The 15563-nt window shown below is 37.3% G+C and overlaps 1 protein-coding gene across 12 annotated transcripts in view; it reads right to left on the reverse strand.

Moving 5' to 3' along the window:
- LOC119804616 (X-linked inhibitor of apoptosis) overlaps positions 1-15563 on the reverse strand; it is a 41510-nt gene that overhangs the window by 17654 nt on the left and 8293 nt on the right. For 7 of the 12 annotated variants that reach the window (XM_038316080.1, XM_038316079.1, XM_038316086.1 and 4 more), the window contains 2 exons: positions 2540-3445; positions 1254-1353 (listed from right to left, as the gene is read on the reverse strand). In XM_038316080.1, the coding sequence (XP_038172008.1) occupies positions 1254-1353; positions 2540-3413 (974 nt within the window). In that variant the 5' untranslated portion in view covers positions 3414-3445. Of the gene's footprint in view, positions 1-1253; positions 1354-2539; positions 3446-4105; positions 4205-15563 lie in introns of those variants that run through there. The other 5 variants (XM_038316078.1, XM_038316076.1, XM_038316077.1 and 2 more) reach the window with 1 other exon arrangement.

Below are 15563 nucleotides of genomic sequence, written 5' to 3' on the forward strand. Positions count from 1 at the left end.
AAAAAGTTATTAGTCAGGTATGGTGGCAAATACCTGGAATTTATGCATTTAGGGGGTTAAGCCAATAAAATAAGAAGTTCAGCACTATCATTGGCTACATAGTGAATTCTTGCTAGCCTGAGCTCCAAGATATCCTGTCTCTAAATAGAAAGAAAACAAAAAAGACAGGCATGGTACCACACCTCTATAATACTCAAGAGGCAGAAACTGGAGGACTGCTACAAGGTTTAAGTCCAGACCAGTCTACTTAGGAAGCTGCAGGCCAATTAAGGTTACATAACAAGACCATATTTTTAAAACACACATACAAAAATCCAAAATTGAAAACAGACAAAAGAAGCTATTAAAGTAGTACTCCAATACTGATCTTTTTTGGGGTGTTGGTTACTAGATAGGGTTTCTCTGTGTAACCCTGACTGTCCTGGAACTCAAGACCTGGCTGTCCTAGAACTCCATAGAGCAGGCTGTCCTTGAATTTAAGAGATCTACCTGCCTTTGCCTCCTGAGTGCTGGGATTAAATGCATGGGCCACCAAGGCCCAGCCAACACTTTTCATCAGTTCAAAATGGTAATTTTTTTTAGCCAATAGTGAATACTTAAAAATCTTAGCTTTTATTTTCTCATTTAATTTTAAGGTTATTTAAGGAAGATTCATTTCAAATGAATCATCCAAAGATTTAAGTTGGATTATTTTTATAGTAGAAACTCATACAACTTATATAGCTGAGTCCTTTATTTTACAGAGGCAAGATGACAAAGGAACCTGAAACAACTAGAGGGTTTCAAAATGGAGGGTAGCCTGGAAGACATTGTGAATTCAGGCCAACTTCAGCTAACTTGAGACTTTGCTTCAAGTTAAAACCAAACGAAACACAAATAATAAATAATAATACTCAGGACTTCTCATGGCACCACGGGCTCAGGCCATTCTCCAAAGAGCCTACTTCTAAATGAAAGGCATACATTTTTGTATAGTATAATAAATAAAATGTACACATTTTTATAATTTGGTGTTTAGAAACAGACCATCTAAGTATCATATGATACAGGAACAGTGATTGTTTTTGGTTACCAGAAGTCTTAAGATTTTTTTTTTTTTTGCCTACAAAGTAGGTGACCCCATTTCTATAAACCTGGTGTGAATTTCAAGCCATAGTGAAGGCAAAAAATAGTTGAGGTGAAAAGTAATTCAAATCTTTCCACTGAACATTGTCCAACTTGCCTATTACTGAATGAGCGATTAAGAATCTTACCCTGGAAACCATCTAGCATGCTGTTCCCAAGGGTCTTCATTTGGCTTCCAATCTGTGAGTCCTCCTCCACAGTGAAAGCATTTCACTTTATCACCTTCACCTAAGAAAACAGACAAGTAAAACTATGTGTATTTGTGCAAGGAGACATTTTCAGAAAAATGCCCGTGCTAATAGTTAAGGGGTGTCTATGTTACATAAGAATCTCATGGCTTAAAAGAAGTCATTCATATTCTATCTAGATATGATCTCTGTCATTTGAGGGGAAATACATACTAAATTCACCATCTCAATATGAGGTGCTTTGTAGAAGACAACAAAAGTAAAATCAAACTTTTTAATGCTAGAAACTATAATTGTTACATTCTTTCTAGTGTATGTCATCTAGGTCGTAACTATATAGTTACTTCATCAAACTGAAATTTGTACAAGTTATATTCCAAATGTTAAAAACAATAAAACTCAGCATAAATTACAACTGTCTTCAAGGATAGACATGAAAAAGACCTTTAAGATTACTATGTTATATAAATGAAAAGATTTGAAATAATTTATATTTGAATTTGGCATTATTTAATATTAAAATAAATGAGTCAGGCATGTAGATATAAAATATTCCTAGAAGCCACCACAATACTGGCTTTTCTTGAGATATCTACAGGAACTGTTTCAAAATTGTTCTGAAGCAATAAGGCATAATACTGGGCAGCTTTCAAATATGTAGCGTATGCTTTAAAGGTAGATGGTAATTTTGTGGCTGGTTTTCTGAGAGAGGGTATCATGACAAAGCTCAAACTGCCCCAAACTCAGGCTGATCTTCCTACCTTAACCTATGGATTGTTGGAATCAAAGGTGTGTGGCACCAAGGTTAGCTTGATGTCAATTTACCATGAACCAAACTAACTTCTCTGTTAAATCTTTTTATAGGGTTGTAGTAAAGCTTAGAGAAAATCCATGTAATAGGTATTTGGAGTACATAGAGATGTTCAATAAATGGTAGCTATTATTACTATTAAACCTATTCATTATCTATCAGGAATGAATATCTTTTTTCTCTCAATTCTACCCCCAAACAATTATATGAACATTTCACTCATAATAGCATAGCCTTTAACATAAATTCAATAGTTACATTAAAGAGTTAACATATGAGCTCAGAAAATGATACTGATGAAAAACAATACTGAAAACTTATACCTAAATATTTATCAGTTCAGAAGACTAAAGACAATGATTTTCTTTTTAGGGGCCCTGCGACAGTTGGAAAGTAATGTATTGGTTAAGTTTACCTAAAGCATAAAATCCAGCTCTTGCAAGCTGCTCCTTGTTAACTGAGTATATCCATGTTCCAAAAGTAATGATCCGTGCTTCATATTCTGCCATGGCTGGATTTCTTGGAGAAATTGTCGAATTTGGGAAATTCCTATCAGAACTCACACCAGATTCACTTCGAACATTAACATTCCGGCCCAAAACAAAGAAGCAGTTGGGAAAGTGTCTCCTGTGTTCTGACCAGGCTCGGTCACAGGGCTCCCAATTTTTCAGTTTTCCACCACAACAAAAACACTGCACTTGATCATCAATCCCTGTGTAGTAGAGGCCAGCACTAGCTAACTCTCTGGGGGTTATATGGGCATAGTCTGGCCAATTCTGAAATGACTTCAGTCTGGCTTCTTCACCACACATGGCAGGGTTCCTCGGAAATATGGTGTCTGAAATATCTACAACCTGTCCAGTTCTCAAAAGATAATCTGCTTGAGTCTCAGATGGTCTGTCAAGAGCAAAATGATTTCTGTTTCCCACATAGTTTTCAGCTTTGTACTGGCCATTTTGGACACCAGGATTTGTAGACTGTGTGGCACTGTTTTCAAAATAAAAACCATTGATAAATCTGCAATTTGGGGATATTTTCCTATGTCTTCCAACAGCTGAGTCTCCATATTGCCATCTATCTACTGCTGCGTGACAACTAAAGCACTGCACAGTATCTCCTTCACCAGTATAAAGAAACCCTGCCCGTGCCAATGTTGATGCTGAAACAGGACAACTACTTGGAAAGGTAGCAAACGTTTTTAATCTATTAAACTCTTCTACAAATTCTTCATCCTTATTGGTGTCTGCAGGTACACAAGTTTTAGATCCTTCAAAACTGTTAAAAGTCATCTTCTCTTGAAAAGAGGACTTGACCACCTTTTCTAAAAAGAGAACATTGCATTAGGAAATCCCAAACACATAACATAAGGAACTTATTTCTGATACTAAGCACTAACAAATAATCCAGTGATTACATAAAAACAATGGCACAATCACTATGGCACACTTTAATTCTAAACACTAAAGCCTTATATTACCAAGCTACTTGAGCTTTAAAATCTGGTGCTTTTGGTTTCTCTTTTCAGTGGCAAGGCTTCACATAATGCCAGACACCTGCTCTAACACAGTTCCAGCCTGTTTCTCTCTCTTATTTATTATAGTCTTGGATATCCATCTCAGGGCTTTTTGCATTTTAGGCAAGTGCTCTCAACAAATGAGCCTCTATCTCAGTCCCATTTTCTCTTTTGATAGAAAACAATATGTAAACAAACAGAGCAGAATTACTAATCTTAATCACTCATTTTATATAACTATGTAAATTATGCACAGAAAAATTATAAATATTAAACCCGTGAAGCCACTAATTAGGAAAGACATGAAAGTAGCATAAAATATGCAGATTATTAAAGACTATGCATAATTGTTATAATGAATCATTTCAGATTCAAGGAATCAAAGTTCATTTTTACTATTTTAAAAAGAAATGAATGTTTAGAATGTTCATGGATTAATTTAAAATATATTTTTGCTTTCTTGCTTACCAAAAAAAAGGGTGTTCTAGTGAATGCCATACCCAAGAATATATAGGAAGCACAAATTTAAAAAAGGAAGACGAAGTCGCGTGGTGAATCTTGGAGGAGCTGGAAAGGTAGGTGACAATGACCAAAATGCAATGTATAAAATTCTCAAAGAACTAATAAAAGTATTAAGCAAACAAAGAAAGTATTCACAAAATTGGGTCCAGCATGGTAAGGATATTAAATGCTTCTTCATTTTCATGTGCAGAGCCCATTTTGCTGGAAATGGACCACTCCTTGTTTTATGTACACAAACACACATACACACCCCACATACCCAAAACTGCCAGGCAGATAATGGCTTAATATTTATGGATAGTAATTGAAATTACTTTTGCTATCAATTTCCGTTGGTAAGGAACAGTCTGTTTAAATGGGAGAGAATTTAGCAGCCTCATTAGAGTTGTCCAATTACAACTATGTAATGTTTAACCCAAATAACACACCAAAAGGAGTCAGCTACATCATGGGAAGAGTGGTAAGATAGTTTGTCCTCTAACCCAGTAAATTGTAAAACGATGCTACTATTAATTGCACAAGTACTACAAGTGGAAATCATAGTCACCTTAGGCGTAACAGTCAAAAGAACATATGGTCACCCTACCTACAAGACAAACCTGGTTCTGCTTCTCCAGAATCTTCCACAATGCCATACTGTCCTTAGTATGTTTGTTAAATGAAAAATAAACAATTGGCTAAAACTCAAATAACTGCAAAAATGAAAATTTTGATGTAAAAATGAATACATATCTGGATATTTCTCTAAGGAGGATTTACAAACAGCCAACCACCACATTAAACACAAGGAGAATGCAAATTAAAACCACAATGAGGTATCACCTCACACCTATTAGAATAGCTATTATTTGAAAGACAAAAAGCAACATATGCTGCTGAGGATATGAAAAAAGGGAACTGCAAAAAGGAATGTAAGCTAGTACAGCCACTATGAAAAACAAAATGGAGGTTCTTTTTGCTTTTCTTTTGTTGTTGTTGTTTTGTTTCAGTTTTTCAAGAAAGGGTCTCACTATGTATGTAGCTTTGGCTATATTGAAACTCACTCTGTAGATCAGGTTGGCCTTGAACTCACAGAGATCTGCCTGCCTCCCAAGTGCTGAGATTCAAGGCGTACGCCATTAGCACCCTTTTGATTTTTGTACAAATATGTGTGCCTGGCATGCATGCATGTGCATGGATATCTATTATTCTCTACGATTCTCTACTTTGTTAAGGCAAAATCTCTCACTGACTGGGCTGATCTAGCCAGCTTCTGCCTCGGCAATGCACTGGGCCATCTCTCTAGCCCCTAAATGGAGTCTCTTCAAAAACAAGACAGAGTTGGGGTTTGGGGAGGTGGCTCAGCAGTTAAGAGCATATACTGCTCTTGCAGAGCATTCGAGTTCAGTTCCCAGCATCTATATCCACATCAGGCTGCTCATAATCACCCGTAACTTCACTTTCACAGAATCTAATGCCTTCAACCTCCTTGGGTACCTACACTTAATGCCCACACCCACAGGTACACACACACACACACACACACACACACACACACACACACACACACAATTAAAAATAAGTTTCAAAACCAACTAGACAACGATTGGGATGTTGCTAATGTAGTGGAGTACTTACCTATCCCTGGGTTTAATTCTTAGCACTACCTAAACTGGGTGCGGTGGTACAATAACCTGTACATATATATTTCTGTACAGTATATATTTCCCATGTAGTAATCTCAGAACTCCTGAGGTAGAGGATCAGAATATCAAGCTCATTCTCAGCTACATAACAAGTTTTAGGCCAGCCTGTGATACACAATCTCAAAAACAAACAAAACAGAGGCAGCTCTAACTCAGGATCTAGCAGTCTCACCATTGGGCATACATCCAGGGAAGTGAAATCAGTATCCTGAACAGACTACCTGTATTTGCACATTTATTATAGTACTTTTTGTATGAGGAATCAGCTTTAGGTAACCATTGTTGAACAGACAAAGAAAATGTAGTATATGTATACAAAATACTATTTAGCGTTAAAAAGATTAAAATTCTACCACTGGCAGAAACATAAATAGAACTGGATGAAATTATGTGAAGTAAAACATGTTAGGTACATATGTAGAAGCTAAAAGGTTAATGGGCACAAGGGTATAGTTGAACAGAAGTAACTTTTTTCCATTTCGTTTGGAGACAGTTTCACTATATATCCATGCTGACCTCATATTTACTGCCCAAGCCTCCAGAGACCTGGGATTACAGGCATGTACCACCAAGCCCTGCAGGACAAGGAATTTCTTTTCTTTTTTTTTTCCTGTTTCATGTGTGTGGGTGAATATGCAAGTGCAGGTCTGTGCATGTGGAAGCCTAATGCTGGTGTTGGGAACCACCCCCAATTTCCCTTCCGTCTTATTTGTTGAGACAAGATCTCTAAATAAAACCTAGACTTACTGATAATGTCCAGTCTGTTAGCCAGCATGCCCTGCCAAAGCCTGTCTCCTCCTGGAATTAAAGGTATGTCGCTATGTCCACCCAGCATTTATTTGGGTCCTGGAAATCAAAACTCAGGTCCTCATACTTGCATAGCAAATGGTTTCCCTACTTAGCCAACTACTCAGTCCTGATTACTAATGTTCTGTAGTAAACTAGAAAAACTATGGTTGAAAATAACTAACCAGATACTTTAGTTAACAGACAAGTTTTGAATATTCTGAATTCAAAGAAATGTCTGAAATGATATGAATATTACTCTGATATGATTCAGTATATATTTCCCATGTAGTGAAACTCGTGACACTGTATCATGTACACATAATTACTGTGTCAATTAAAAATATATTTTAAGGGCTAGAGAGATGGCTCAGCAATTAAGAGCAATGGTTGCTCTTCCAGAAGACCAAGTTTCATTTTCCAGCACCTCACAGTTGTTTGTAATCTCATCTCTAGGGGATTCAATACCCTTATGCAGACATATATGCAGGCAAAAAACCAATGCACATGAAAAAAATCATTTGAAGAAACAAACTATGTATACATATATATTAAAGAATATATATAAACACACATATACATATATATTAAAGACTACAGAGGGATGAGGCAGGGAACACTGAATTAGAGACCAGCCTGGGCTATATAATGAGGCCCTTCTGAAAACACAAATACACACACACCTCAGAATGGTCATGATGTCTTGTGTGCCTCTAGACACTAATTTTTTGGAATCTTGGGAAGACTTATAGAACTTATGGGCATTATGTTAACACAGTATGTTATAGAACATTAACTTCCTTTTGAGTAATATTTAAAAAATGCCTCTCTTGAAAGATGACAATAAATTTCAGACTTGTGTGGCTTTGCCAATTTTCACTAGTATTCATATATCCCTTAAGAGTTGACTTTTATCCATCTCTGAGCAATTTTTTGGAAAACAATTTTAGATACTTTTGACTAGCATTTTCCAGATGTTTGAAAACATTCTGACAATAATGTTCAAAGTTCTTTCTTGACTCAGCATAAGCTAGATAATTAAGCAAGAAATTCAAAGAAACAAAAGGCTACTTGATAAGCTAGTAAGAAAAATTTTAATACAGAAATATGTAAAATTTATATATATATATATTTTAAAATTGTTGTATAACTAAGGAAAATGAAGAAATGATTTAGAATGAAGTCATATAAAGGCAAACTTCCAGTTTAAAACCTTGGGATTTTAGTTAATTGCAAATTCATTACAAGCCAACATTACATGGCTGCTAAAAAACTCACTGTGTTAGTGTCCAGATGTGGAACATTCACATCCAATTCAGCATAATGAATACTACCTCCAGTTCCAAACATTTTAGGAGGAACACTGACAAATTTTCATGTCCTCAGAAGAGCAATCAAGATATTATCATATGAGGAATAGTTGGAAGAGCCAAGACTATTTATCTTAAAAGGAGGAATGATTGGCATGTGGAAAAGCAATTCAAATTCCATGTATCTTTACCCTCACAGTGGAATTAAAGCCAATGGATATTTAATATTTTATTTTTTGCATTTTAAAATTTGCACAGACACGCACATGAACACACACACACACACAACCACACACACAGAGAGCAGGGTATGTGCCACAGGTCAGAGGACCACCCACAGGACCCGGTTTTCTCCTTCTACCATGTGATCTCCAAAGATAAAAATCAGATTATCAGGTTTGGCAACAAATGCTTTTGTGATGAGTCCTCTGGCTGGCTCATAACCAATACATTTTAGCCTCATATATAAATCAACTTTAAAACTAGCAAGTGTGGTACAAAATGAGTTGGGTTGCCTTGGAGATTGTGAGTCCTTCCCATCCGTAAGAGACCTCTTCAGTGTAGACCAGAAGACTAAGCATTTTCAACTCTGTAATTATCCTGAAGAATGGTCAGCATAAACAAAATCATGAAACTCACTGTCCCTGAAGTAATATTTCATATCTTGAGATGATTAAAACATATAAAATTAAAGATCTAGTCTTATTTAGCAATGGCAGAAATTTTGTGAGGTTCAATTATTTATCCCATTCCAAATAGTGAAACTTTGTCATTCTACAGGAGTATCTCTGTGTGAAGCTTCGAAGAGGAGACTTTAAGTGGATAATATAGTGGCACAATCTTGTAATCCTGGCATTCTGGAGTCTAGGGCAGAAAGGCGACGAGTTCAAGATGAGTTTAAGACCTTGTCTCAAAAAAATAAAAGGAGACTTCACTTTCTCAGGGATTAATTGCATGCTGTTGATTTAGGTTACACAGGTTTGAAAAGCCGGTATTTGAATGAATACTAAATATAACGTTAAAAGATGTAGAGGGCACCAAAATATGAGATATCAGATACGCTAAAAGTGACAGAGAAGTGACTCAAGAGAAACCTGGGGGGGCGCTAAAGATGGCTCAGTAGGTTTTATTTTTCCCGAGACAATGTTTCTCTGTGGCTTTGGAGCCTGTCCTGGAACTAGCTCTGTAGACTGCCTCTGCCTCCTGGTGCTGGGATTAAAGGCGTGTGCCACCACCACCTAGCATGGCTTGGTAGGTTAAAGTGCTTATCCCACACAATTCTGATAACTGATATAAAAGGCAAAGGATAAAAACAACTCTACAAAGTTGTGCATGATCATGCACTTTGTGTATGTCTCTCACATATGTGAGTGCAATACACAAACACACACACACACACACACACACACACACACACAAAACCCAGTGTTGGAAGAAGGTAACAGATAGTAAAGTAAGGAGTGACATGAAATAAAGGCTAGGAGGGACTGGAGAGAAGTATAAGTCTATAAAAGCAGAGAATTGTGAATATAGAAGAAAATTGGGTATATGCCTATTGGCGAAAGGTTACAGAATGGCTTTGGATGTTAATAAAAGAAAGAAAAGAAGGAAAAGAAAAATCTAAGGAGCAATAGTGTATGCTGAGATAATTTAAGGCTTCTCTGTATGAATATATTCAGGCTTTGTACTGGGTAACCAGAAATGGAGAAAAGCAGGGAGCACAATGTCAAAGAAACCTTTGCCAAAAGGGGGAAGGCAGTTGGAAATCTTGAGGGAAATAATGGTTGGGGAAAACTATACCATGGAAGTCAATAATGAAACGAAATGGAGCAGCAAGAAATGGTGCATGCTTTTATGATGGATTTGGAGTACTTTATAATGGTAATATAGTTGGTTTAAAACACACATGAAATGCTGGGATTAATGGCGCATGCCTGCAATCTTAGCACTTGGGAGGTAGAAGCAGGAGTTCAAGTGCAGCCTGTTACATGGTGAGTTCAAAATAAACCTGATTACATAAAATCCTGTCTCCCCTTCAAAAAGGTAAAATACACATGTGTACACAGACAAACACATCCTAGTCAGCTCTGTGAATAAAACTATGGGCAGGTGCTAAGAATAGAAGACTGCTAACCTGGAGAAAAAAAAAAAGGAAGGAAGTAGGTTGAGACATACTGAAACAAAAAACCTGCCATTTTACTGTTTACAGACAATAAAAAAGCTTTTTTTTCTCCTAAATTTTTATTAAGAGATGTAAAATAAAGGTTATTTGAATGGGAAAAAAAGAACAAAAAATAGGATATAAGCCATAATATTGCCACCATATTAAATCATACTAATGATCAAGACCTGGAATGTAGTAATCAATGAATTGAAAATAATGCTAGCTTTGTTCAGTAACAGTATCACGGCCAACAAAGTTTACTGGGACATGATTATTGCTAATAGAAAACTAAAGTGTTAGGAGTAGTAATGCAAGCCTTCAACTTTAGCACTTAGGAGAGAAGACAGAGGTGGGAGGATATCTATGAGTTTGAAGTCAGCTTGGTCTACAAAGTGAGACCATCTCAGAAAGAAAAATGTTATACTGGCAAGATTACAAATGCTCTTTATCTCACAAAAAGAAAGAAAACTAGTATTATCATTTGATTCAGAATAAATTATTCTTTCCTTACAAAAAATAGTATTATCACTTAAAATCTGTCAACTTGCCCCTACATGCTGGGTCAAGTGCCCACCAAATTGTGAGAGGGAGCAAAAAAGTAGATTGCTCAGCCCCCACAGAAAAGCAGCAAAACTTTGCTAACACAGCAGTGGAACTCAAGTCTAGACACCAGCTATGTCTTCAGGCACATGCATCTATGGGCTCATGGGTTACAGGTGCTTACAAGCCTATCATTCCTAAGGGAATACTCAACATGAACTGTAGTTGTGGAGCTTAAAAACAAGGCTTACCAGCTGGTGGTGGCACTTTTACGAGCTTTAAGTTTGGGTATGGTTGCTCACAGTTGTAATCCTAGCAGGCAAGAGGCTGAAGCGGGAGGACTGTTGTAATCTTGTCCTGAGATACATAGTGAATGAGTTCTAGGACAGCCAAGGATAGAAAGACTGTCTCAAATAAAACAAAAGTGGTCTTTTACTGCTGAGCCATCTTGTCAACCCCTATTTTTTTTTGAGACAGGGTCTCACTATGTAGTCTTGGCTGGTCTTAAACTCAGCTGAAATTAAAGACATGAATCACCATGTTTGGTTATATTTTTATTTAGTAATGTAATGATTCCCTCTCTAACTGTACAAGTCACTTTCTGAAATTTTCTTTTTCTAAGAAAGTGGCTGTAGGAGTAGTTTTCCATGCTATGAACCACTAAAGTTATGCTCAATTATGAAATCTGGCTACAGATGTTAGCAATGATTTCTATCCTAAAACTTGAGTACTTATAAATTAATCCCAAACATTTTAAAAAGCAAATTTCACCAGGCGGATCTCTGTGAGTTTGAGACCAGCCTGGTCTACAAGAGCTAGTTCCAGGACAGGCTGCAAAGCCACAGAGAGACCCCGTCTCAAAAAAACAGGCAAAAAAAAAAAAAAAAAGCAAATTTCACTGCCTGTTAATGAGACTCCTTTAATAATTTGTGTCCTTATTTTCCAGTCTTACTGGAATTCCCCTTGAGTGTGTCTATTTGCATATTAGTATGCTTTTTATTGTTTTGTGGTGCTGGGACTGAACCAATGGCCTTACGCATGCTACGCAAGTGATATAAGGCTGAATTATATCCTCACTTCTTGGGTTTTTAAGTTTTACCTTCAAAAATTATTATTTTGTGTATATGCTCAGGGGAAAGGCATGTGCAATCCATGGCATGTGTACAGAGGTCCGAGAACAACTTTGTGGGATTAGTTCTCTCCTTCTACTTCTACATGGGTTCTGGAGATGGAACTCAGTTTGTCAAGCTGGCATGGCAAGTGCTTTACCTGATGAGCCATCTCACTGATCATTCTACAATTCTAAGACTGGGTATCTATCATTCAGTTGACAGACTGACCTTGAACCTGCTTTGTAGTACAGGCAAGCTAATGAACGTGTATTTCTCCTCCCTTAACCTTCATAATGCTAGGACTACAGGCCTGTAGCATCATTTCAAGCTTCTAGTATGCATTTGTTTTGTGGGGACAAGAAGAATTAAAACAAGGTTTTATTATACAGCCCAGGTTTGTCTGGAGCTGTCAATGAACTCACCATCCTCCTGCGTCTGCCTTCCATGAGCTGGAATGTACAACTATGCCTAACACTTTTACATTCTTTTAATGAATTCCAGAAGCATAATGTTTTAGATACAAAATCTACCAACAGAAAAATAATTATACACAAATGAAAAACTGTTACAATCACATATACATACAAAAATGCCACAATGAAATCCATCACTTTGTATAGTAATTCAGAAATTAATTTTGAAAAAGAGAATGCACTGTGCTGGTAAAATGGGTCAGTGGGTAGAGGCAATTTCCACCAAACCTGACAATATGAGTTGGATCCCTGAGACTAACATGGTAAGGGAAGAACCAACTCCTAAAGATTGTCCTCTAACCTCCAAAATGAGTGACATGATATTTGGGCGTGTACACACACATACTCACTCTCTAAATAAATGTAATTTTAAAAAGGAGTATCTTGTCTGGATATGTTTATATTTTATTTGCTTTTCATACAAATATTAAATGGTCTCAAGCAAAAATAGATCTTATCAGTCAGTACCTTCTTTTAATCCATCATGGTTTTCACCAACAATGGTTTTAAGGAAACACATGGATTCACTCAGAATTCTACAAGAAAAAGTTGAACATCCCAACAGAGAATCAAAATATTTGAGAATAAAGATCAGCAAATGAATGCAAAATTACTGAATCTCATTTGTAATCAAAAATGAATAATTACATGATACTTTTTTATCCTATTTGGCAAAGATCACTATCACAAGTCAATATACCCATAAACATTGGAAGGAATTGGACAGAAAACCTGACACATTGTGCTTAGGGAAATAAAACGAATGGCTGACTTACCTAGGCTTTTACTGCTGTGAAGAGACACCATGACCACAGCAACTCTTAAGAAGGAAAACAATTAATTGGTGCTGCCTTACAGTTTCAGAGTTTTAGTCCATTGTCACCATGGTGGTAAGACTAGCAGGAAGCATGGCAGCATGCAGGCAGACATGGTGCTGGTGAAGGAGCTAAGAGTTCTATATCTTGATCCACAGGCAACAGGAAGTGCACTGTCACACTGGGCATGACTTGAGCATATATGAAACCTCAATACCCACCTCCACAGTGACACATTTCCTTCAACAAGGTCACATCTACTCCAACAAGGCCCTACCTCCTAATAGTGCCACACCCTATGAGCCCATAGGGGCCATTTGCATTCAAGTAAACATAGTGTAATCCTGCTAAATTGGAGGCCAGCCTAGACTACAGGAGATCCTATCTCAAGAAAAGTATATAGGCCAGGCAGTGGTAGCACACACCTTTAAAGGGAGACAGGACAGGTGGATCTCTGTGATTTGGAAGTTATCCTGGTATATAAAGCAAGTTCCAGGACAGGCTCCAAAGCTACAGAGAAACCCTGTCATAAAAAAAACCAAAAAGAAAAAAAAAGCTATCAGTTTGTTTAATAGCACACAGTGCACTTATCATAGAACCTGGGCTCAATTCTCTGCACCAGAAACAGAAGCAATATTTATAAACTTTCTGGGTGATAGTGGCACACGCCTTTAATCCCAGCACTTGGGGAAACAGAGGCAGGAGGATCTCTGTGAGTTTGAGGCCAGCCTGGTCTATAAAGTGAGTTCCAAGTCGGCCCAGGGCTGTTATACTGAGAAACCCTGTCTTGGAAAAAAAAAGTAATAATTATAAACTCAGGTTGGACAGATGAGGCTGCTCATCAGGTAAAAGCCTGGCAACCTGAGTTCAATCTGCAGCTCCCAGGTGAAAGCATCCTCCTAACCTCCTTATGCACTGTGGCACATGTGTCCCCATGCAAATCATTAAAAAAAAGCAAACCCCAGATTGTAGAGCCAGGGGTATTTTAGATCAGTGGTAAAACACTTGCCTGGTGTTCCATCCCCAGAACCACAGCAAACAACAACAAAAAGTCACAAAATTCGGGTTGTAGATGAATACTAAAGTACAGCAGACATGTTTTCATGATACTGTATTAAGAAGCTGTTTGCAGAGTTTTGGTGTAACTAAGTTGTGCAATGCCTGCTTAGCATGCATGAGGTCCTGAGATCCCCAGAATAGCATAATGATGTTGATACAAACTGTATAACCCCAATAATAACATATAAAATGGCAGTGTTATACACTGAAATTCTATTGTTGGGGGCATGGTGACTTACAAATGTATCTCCATATACAGGAGGTTGAGGCAGAAAAACTGCTCAAAGTTTGAGGCTAGCCTGGGATGCACAGTGATTTCCAAACCAGCTTGGGCCACAATGGGAGACCCTATTTAAAAAAAAAATCTGTTATCTCTGGGTAATGCTATTACTGATTTATTTTCTTCTTTGTGCTTTCTTTTTATCCAGCTAGTATTCTGAACTCTAATAAATAGAATTAGCAGGTAGACTCTTAATTTGTCAGGGGATCATTATACAACCCTGCCCACAAGAGTGTCATCTGGCTACTATCTATGTCAAAATGCTTCCTTCATCTGTGAATACATTAACCTAATAAACTGAGTATTGGGGCCTTGTACTGCCAGGTTTTGACTTTCCATTAAAGACAAGTTTCATAAATTACAGGAGAGAACAATACATTCTTTAGTTTGCTACCTATTCTAAGATTTCCTGCCAGTTTGCTACTTAGATAACTGTCTAGGAGGAAAACATACAAGAGAGGAGAAACTGTAAATTGATGTCAACACTGTTGATCAACAGGTTAGACAAGAGATGGAGAAGATAAAGGTGAAGTCTTAGCAATGGACAGGTTATGTTCCTGGTACTTGCCAGGAAACAAATGCCTTTTGATCCACTGGTTATGTAGAAATAACTCAGCTACAAAAAGGGAAGAAAACCCACTTAATCCTGATTGTCACTTTGCTGGAGAGGAGGGTAAATTTGTCAATTTTTGAGATAGATAGGATTTTACTCTGTACAATGAATGGGTTGGCCTACAACTCACTATATAGCTCATGATGGCCTGCAATATCTACTGCTTTAGCTTACCAATGCTAGTATTACTGGGATAAGCCACATTGCTATCTGGCTCATTAGTTTTGAGTTGAAAATAAATGGGTTTTGGTTGAAAGTATTTTTAACTGATCTCTAGTTAACCATTCGTATACTGGCATGTAAAAATAGCTAGGAGGACCTGATGATGCATGCCTTTAATCTCTCAGCACTAGGGAAGCATAGTCAGGCAAATCTGTAAATCTGAGTCCAGTCAGATCTACATAGTGAGTTGTAGGGCACCTAAGGCTACATACTGAGACCCTGTCTCAAAAAAGAAATTAAAAAAGGAAAAAGGACAATGTTTTTAAAGACCTAATAAGAACAAAGGATTATGCCTACCTCTAGCCAAAAATGTCCCTCATTTTACTTTCTTCCTCATATATCTTA

Source organism: Arvicola amphibius, chromosome X (genome assembly GCF_903992535.2).
Source record: "Arvicola amphibius chromosome X, mArvAmp1.2, whole genome shotgun sequence".
NCBI classification, from domain to species: Eukaryota; Metazoa; Chordata; class Mammalia; order Rodentia; family Cricetidae; genus Arvicola; species Arvicola amphibius.